The following is an 8,198-nucleotide window of genomic DNA, read 5'->3' on the forward strand; positions in this document are numbered from 1 at the left end:
ACGAGAAAATCCCGTCTCTGTCAACTGGAACGGTGCCCGCTTTGTTGCCGTGTTGAAAGGTATACGTGAAAAGCTTTTGCACACATTAAACAAACTTTCAGATAATCATGGAGTTCATTATACTGTACTTAGTGTGTTTGTAAATTCTTGAGTATTGTTATGCATATTTCCACGTCACGACACTATCTGCAAAGGTGCAGATTTGCGCACGCTCTTTTTTTTTTTTTTTGTTAATTCGTGATTTTAATAATTGCAAGTCATTAACTTTAATTCTGTTTGTTTCCAAAGTTAAGACTAATTTCACAATTCTACACACAAGCGCTGCGTATGCAGAGATAGTGCTACTAAGATACACGTGTGTACTGTAAAAGTGTGAGGAGGGGTACCAGCTAAATGTTCATGCTGTTTATTTTAAAATATCCATTCATTCTACATCCCTGCACATCACACTAAACACATTTTAAAAGTATTTACGCGGCTGAAGTTTGGAAAACATGCGAAACTGAAATTTTACATTACTTCACCTGCAGAGGCCAATTTCTCTTCCAGGCTGCCGATTTAAATATGACAACGTTTGCATCCATCCCTCAATCCGTCCATTCCTCCATTTCTTTCACACCGTTTACTTGTCCGACTGTACTGACCCAAAAGCTTCTCACGGGTCCGGCAATGTCCAATATACCCTGCCAACCCCAGTGCGATGGGCCTCACTGCTCGACTCAGAAACAAATAAGAAGAATGAGTAAAAAACTGTGCAAGGTGCTACATAAATTTAGTAAAACCAATCCATTAATGAAAAAAAAAAATTTAAGTAAGGCAAATGTGCGCACAAAGTGAATTCAAACCGCGCTGTTGAACGTTTTCTCCACCCGAAAACAAATAGCACCGCATACGGCCTCTTGAATACACTCAACTTGATCCAGAACTGTAAAATTACTTTGCTTTCAAACAGTGTGTAAAGGATTTCAGAAGAAGCAGCATGTTTGAATAATACATAAGGAAAATTAAAAGAAAAGGTCATGAAAATAAATGCCATTTCAATGACTTTAATAAGCAAAATAGGAAAACATTTTTTTTCAAAATACAACAAAAATTAGACGAAACAGAAACCAGCCTGAATGGAACTACAACAGTCCAATTTTAACTTCTTTTTTCCATATAAACAGGATTGAAAATTTTCCCCCACACGCAAAATACATAAAGTAAAAAAAATTAAAATTAAAATTAAAAAAGAGCCGCTGCTGCAGTATAAGTTTGATTTCAACACAGTTGAATCATTAACAACCAAGTTTTCAATGCATGATTCTTTATAACAATATATTTTAAATGCAAGCACCATGCTTTTCTTTTCCATATGATCTTGATACTATTTATTAATTTAATAATAAAAGAAACCTTAATTATACATCTGGCCAGCAGAACCAGAATCTAAATAAATGACAAAACACAACAAACTAGAAATGAAATATATAACTTGCGTTTTCATTTGGAAATTTTGTTTGTGCAAAGCCCGAATCTTTTACTGACCGGCAGAAAAAAACTAAAGGAAAACTTTGGACCAATCAAAGCATCGTACTCAAAATGGTACTGAGCGTAGACTGAAAAAAAAAAAAAAAACAGTAAATTGCTCCCAGAGTAGTCTCCACCCGTTCACTTGATTTATTTATTTTAATTTACCGAAAGACCGAGTTCATAGACAATCGCTGCTTTCGTAAACCTGCAAATACCCCCCTGACTGGGATTTCAACTCAACTCGCCACAAAAAAAGAGGGTTTATTTACAAATTGACCCGCTGCCACCAAGAAAAGCAACACAATGAATAATCTGGAAAAAGAAAAACTAGTATTGAAAATAACAATTATTTTTATTTTTAATACAAAACATATCTTGTATATATAAACTTTTATCAGCTCTATAAAATACAGTTGTATTGCTTCTACTTAAAAAGAAAGAGAGAGGACCCGTTTCGAAATTCAGATTAGGCAATTGTGCGTTTCCCAGCCACGGCGGATATTTGACCTTTTTCTGGCTTGAAGAATTTATTTTAGCCATAAAACTTTGGGTGGAGGTGGAGTGCTCTGAGGCCTCACAATCAAAATTTAGTAAATTTTTTTTTAGTTTAAAAAAAATCTACGCTGAGATGCAAGACGATTGATACGTTTTAATCAAGATTATTTCACTCCCATAATCTTTCTATCTATACATATATATGTGTATGTGTGTATGTGTGTGTGTGTATATATATATATATTATATATATATATATATATATACATATATAAATAATATATATATATACACACACATATATATCGCATATATATACACATATACAGTATATCACACACATATTATATGTATACATATACGTGTGTGTGTGTGTCTTCCTTTAAGGAGTTCTGCACAACAAACCCACAATGAAAACGGCAAATACCCAAATCATAATAACATTTAACAAAAAAAAAAACATTAAAAGTGCACTTAATACACAAAGTTGGCTGCCTTTTAATGCAACTGCAAAAAAATGCCCATAACTTTGAAGAAGAGAATAAAATCAACAAAACCAGCCTCTTAAAAGTATTCTGTGCAGTTCCTGATGCATGTATTTACAAGCCTAAATTACCCCCTCCCCCCACCATGAAAACTGCACAAGCAGTAACGTTTATAACATGATGAACATTTGTGTTGTTCTTATTTTGCCACTTAGTCCAAACATAAAGCAACAAATTGAAAGTTCTGATCGACAACATGCGTTTAAGATAACAAAGAAAATAAGGTACAAAATAGAAATTATTACCATACATGTCCAGCATGCAGGATTAATATTTAATGCATTTTTATATAACCAAGCAGGCAAAAAGACGCAATAAAAAATAAAAATAAAAAAGAGATGTTGCATAAAATGTTCTCCCTACTCGGCAGTCTTAACTTTGGAAGCGGTGCACATATGTACACACTACCTCCCGGATTTTGCTTCTCAACAACAACTGCTCAATTTCAGCGCTTACTATTACTATTATTATGTTTGTGTTCCTTTTTTTTTTAAGATTTTTTTTTGTTTGTTTTTGTTCTTGCCTGTTGCAGCTGAGCGCAAGGAGTTTAAAATAGTCACAAAAGTCCATTCAGTTCAAATCCCAGCTACGCGTTGAAGTGGTTAAGCAAATTATCATGTTCAGGAAAGTTCATAGCAGGCAGTTTTTGTTTTCAAGTCTGTTCAGAAAAATAAATGAAATATAAGAGGAATACAGAAGTCGCTCTGACTACAAGAATGAGCTTCTATTCTACAGCAGTTTCAGGGATGATCCACTCTTGTTTCTATGTCCCTGCCTGAGACAGATGGAGATGATTAGATAACAGGACACTGTTCTTTCTATTATCATAATTATTACGGTCATAACTGGGGTTATTGGCGTTCAGTGAGTTCAGAAACGGGCAGGCGGAGCTCCATGCCTCTGCCGTGCTCCGAGTTGATTTTTGTTTCACATGAAGAACTCGGGCGAGGACGGATTGTCGCTCGTGGAACCGGCCTCTCTGAAGCCATTGTTGCCCGTCAGCTTCTCGCACTTTAACTTGTAGGCGTCTCTTTCGCGTGCCAGTCTGCTGATCTCCTGCTTTAGCTGCTCCACTTGGTTGATCAGCTGCGTCTTCTCGTTTTCCAGCACGTGCTTCTGTTGCACTCGCTTAAATCTGCACGACTGTGCGTAGCCCCGATTCTTCAGGGTCCGGCGCTTTTGCTTTAAGCGGATCACCTCATCCTTGGTAAAGCCCCTTAGGTGCCTATTAAGTTCTCGAACCGACATTGATACAAGTTGATCGTCGGAGAAACGGTCCTCAATATTGAGTCCACTACCCCCGCCGTGGTGACCCTGTTGCTGCAGGTGATGATGATGGTGGTGATGATGGCGGTGGTGCAGCTGCTGGTGAGAGCCCGGAGAAGCTGGAGATGGGCTGTCAGGGTCCTGGCTGTGGTGGTGGTGATGCTGAGGCGGGTTGTGCGGGTGGTGATGAGGCCCTGGGTGCCCGGCCATTTCGCTGTGATGGTGAGGGACAGCGCCATACTGGTGATGATGCTGCTGCTGCTGCTGCTGCGGCTGCTGCTGCTGCTGCTGACCGTGGTGGTGGTGGTGGTGGACCGGCCTGTAGTTATCAAAAGCCCCAGGATGCATTTGCTGCTGCTGCTGGACGTGAGCTGGGTTTGGGTGGGGATGCCCTGCCACCCCAATAAGCGCCTCCACCGCGTCTTCAGGGGTCAGGTTCAGGGTTTCGGGGTTCATCTGCTGGTGGTAGCCCGTGGGCATCCAGTAGAGCTCATCAAGGTGGCTCTTCTGTTCAGTAGGGCTGAAACTGGGCGAAGAAGGTACTGAGCTGCACGGCGTGCTGATTGGCGTGGAGGACACCGAGCCCGGTGGCTGAAGCCGGTTGCAGTGGCGCACGGACGACCTGTCCAACGCGCCAAGCGCTTCTTTCTTCACTTCAAACTTCATCAAATCAAAGTCATTGACATATTCCAGTGCCAACGGGCTGGTGGGTAGATCTGTTCCCATATTCATTTCACCAGCCATGATTTTTCTGGTATTATTGTTCACAGCTTGCTGCTACTTTCTGACAGCACTGCAAAACAACTCGCATTAAGTCTTTTCATACAAAACGCAGAGTAACTTGCTTTTTTTTCCCTCTCTCTCTGCTAATGGACTTTCGACTCGTCTTTTAAAACTTGCATCAGCCTTTCAAAATACAGCTACTTTTCACACTAATGCACGGCGTCAAAGTCGCTGCAACAAAACCGAGGTAGAATTTTGCAGTAGTCTCAAGTGAAGTTGTCTTTCTTGCAAAGCAAAAACATTAAAAAAAAAGCAAGCCTTACACGAAGTCCTCCTCTTCTCTCTTATTAGCACTTTTGAGTTGTAAGTCCTTCTTGCCCAGACAAAGAGTACGACAGGATAAGATCAAGGTTTTTTTTTCGCAGTGAAAGCTGCGCTCGCTCTCTGCACGGCAGAGATTGAACTCACAGCTCCCAGCTCCTTCTGCTGCTTAGTTTCTATCACAGAACGCTTAGCGAGCGCTTTCTTCTTATATCCCCGCCTGATGTCACGCTGTGGGGGACGGGCACTGCCGAAGCCTCTTCCAATAGAGGCAGGACTCCGCATCCTATTAGCATAACTGCGAGGAAGGGACGAAGGGTTTAATATTTTGACAGCTAGACACTGTCAGCTGACTCAATGGGAGGGAGGGGGCTGATCGGGTCGCGGCATGCAGAGCAGCTGAGAAGCAGATGCATGCCTTTACAGCGCTGCGCGCCTCAAAAGAAGCGATCGGGAGCAAGCAGCGCGTGTGCACGATCTCCATGCCGTTTCTTTTTATGTACACTGTCGGGCAATAAACGAAATGTTACGTGTTCACATAAAAAATGCTTCGTGTCTTGGGTTATAAACCTATCACTGCTACAACTAGTATCCCACATCATAAAACGGATGAGCCGATCGGTGCTTTTGGTGGTTTTCTAATAAGGGTATGTTAAGAAAAAAGGAAAACAATGCACTCGTTAAACAAATTACTTAAGTACATGCCAATGAGCAGCTTGTACCTCTTAGTTTTTGGTACTGTTCACAGACGAATCACATCTGTATGTTCACCCAGGCCTAAAACAGGCAATCTGTTAAAAAATATTTATTTATATACACACGTGTATGTGTGTTTCTGCCAGGTATTAATATTAATATTTGTGCTGAAACATTTCAGCTTGTGCAAAGTATTACAACCGCTACGGTTACTGTTGTTATTTATTACTATTACAATGGTGATCTATCAGTAACAGTGCCTATTACTGCTGTCTCTGGCACTGTAAATAATATGTAACCATGCAAAATATTAGCCTAAAACTGGTGTTTTTGCATTAAAGTATTTAATATTGCTAACGAAGTGGTCGTGTTGGCGGTTAAATGCAACAGCAGTAGAAGTAGTGCTTGCAAAAAGAGAAGACCAAAAAACCTCCCGATTTGTCGTCACAATAATACAAGTAATACATGGGGTATAAATGATTGCAATAATAGGTAAAAGGCTTCTTGTGAATGCAAAAATATATTAATCTGAATGTCCAAAGTGTTACGGTTATTCCTGTTAGATCTGTGAACAATAATATCAATGATGTAATCTGTAAAATTATACTTACATGTTATTGGAAGGATTATATTGGTTACTAATATGCATAGGCATAATCACGCTTTTTACATTCGCTTCCGTTGGGGAATTTCAAGTTATAGTGTGCAAAACACCAACATGTTCTGTGACATATAGTACAGTGCAAACTTGAAACGGCCACAACTGATTATGACACACAAAACAAAAAGGGTGCTCACTATTTAAAGTTATTTTAATACTACGTAAGCCTTGCATGTGTCATATAGTTGTGCTATTTAAAACAACGTTTTATCATGGCAGCTCAAATGCATTTTCTATTAGCATAAAACGCACGACAATATTTATAAAACGAAACCCAAGGTTAAAGCAAATTACTCGTCATGCACCGTTTCATGCTTAGAACCGATGGTAGCAAATGTGTGTACTTTTTATAGCCTTTAAAGAACATTAAACGTTGAGATATAAAACATGACATCTGGGATTCAAATGAACATACTCCCATGCTAGCTATTGAAAAGAAAAAGAAAAAGATAAAAAAAGACTCGTTATCTTTTTGTTTGGATAACACGACTTCTTAAACTTTTTTAACACTGAAGCCTGCGGAGCGCGGCTTTCCTGTTGGCTCCGCCAGTTCCGCACTCTGAGGAAAAGACGCTAAAGAGCGACTCCAAGAGGCAAAACCAGACACCGTCGGGTGGAACTTTACTTAGGTACACGGATGGATCCTCGGCTAGAAAAGGGAACTTTTATTGATCAATTTTCACACAATACAAGTTTCATTATCTTTCAGCTTCCCTATGTTATCACTCATTTTCAAATACGTATTTATGCTTATCTTACTGTATATTTGAGTTGCTAATCTTGTATTTAAAAGCTAAAAAATAAACAATACAAATTGAGCGTTTACTAAATGAAGGCGGGTAATTCGTGGTAAAAATTTATTAAATGCTGCATCGGTATTATATATACACAGTGTGTGGCGTGTTTTACATAAAGGTTTCTTTTCAGCAAGTCGTGTTTAAAAAATGTTTAGCATCCACCGGAGGAAATTGGTTGTAAATGAGTCAATGAGACCTATCGATCTGATTATAATCCCGTTTACTCTACTTATATACACTTGAGTACACATCCCCAAGTATTGATTCCTTAAAGGATTGAGATTGCTGTGTAGCTACAGAGCAGACAATATAGCTGGTCAGCAATGTTTCCACACAAATGCTTGGATTTATTCAATTTCTTACTATGGGGCATGAGTTAGAATAAATAAGAGCCCAGTAAGCATGAGTTTCTCACTACCGCACAAAGAAAAAAAGCTAACATTTCATATAAATATGTGATTAATGGTTTTAAAATTTGAAGTCGTTTTTTTATGCAGTTATTTTAAAGAATGTTAAAGCACTAAACACGCGTTTTACTAACAGCGCATTCCATTCTCTTCTGTCTTTGTATGAAGAGCACTCACTATGTTCGAATAATGAGGAACTTTTTTGTGTGTGTGTGAACTTTTACTGTAGGCTATTGTATCCTGCTTTATTTTTACAACAACATAAAACGGGATAAAATTAGAATTCGATTTTTTTAAGCCTGCTGGGTTTGTTTTCTTTAGTGATATTTTGAACTAATACGTGCATATACAGTTCCGCATCGTTGTGTAGATCTTCTCTCAGCAAATGATGCGTGCTTGTTATTTTTAAGTAGGAGGGCTTATGTACGTGCATAACATATACTAATTTTTGATGCAAAATATTGTAAACAAACATCTTTGACTGATAGCAAGGAACTGCGCTAGTCCATTCAAATAAATGCTTCCCTGCTGAGAAAAGGGGGGAGGGGGGGTATTGGGGCGTATAAGCTAAGGTGATGATCGTGGAACAAAATACTCCCAAAAAACCTGCTCCATCTTCTAGTGTCCTGAATGGCAGGGTCAATCGGCAGAACAGGTGCTTTCTGTCGAAAGAATTTATAATTAGTTGTTGAACAAGAGGTAAAAGTGAACGTTCTTGTGCCTGAGTGGGCTTGGCTAGCAGCATCGGTCCTTATGATTATGTTTTAATATTACA

At 39.1% G+C, this 8,198-nt stretch overlaps 1 protein-coding gene across 1 annotated transcript; it reads right to left on the reverse strand.

Annotated features, from left to right (window-relative positions):
• Positions 1 to 3,014: 3,014 nt before the first annotated feature.
• Positions 3,015 to 5,047, reverse strand: mafba (v-maf avian musculoaponeurotic fibrosarcoma oncogene homolog Ba). Its single transcript, XM_039735011.1, has one exon. It carries the CDS (start codon positions 4,560 to 4,562, stop codon positions 3,480 to 3,482), a length of 1,083 nt encoding a protein of 360 aa, XP_039590945.1. The 5' UTR covers positions 4,563 to 5,047; the 3' UTR covers positions 3,015 to 3,479.
• Positions 5,048 to 8,198: the final 3,151 nt, after the last annotated feature.

This window comes from Polypterus senegalus, chromosome 14 (assembly GCF_016835505.1).
Source record: "Polypterus senegalus isolate Bchr_013 chromosome 14, ASM1683550v1, whole genome shotgun sequence".
In the NCBI taxonomy this organism is placed as follows: Eukaryota; Metazoa; Chordata; class Cladistia; order Polypteriformes; family Polypteridae; genus Polypterus; species Polypterus senegalus.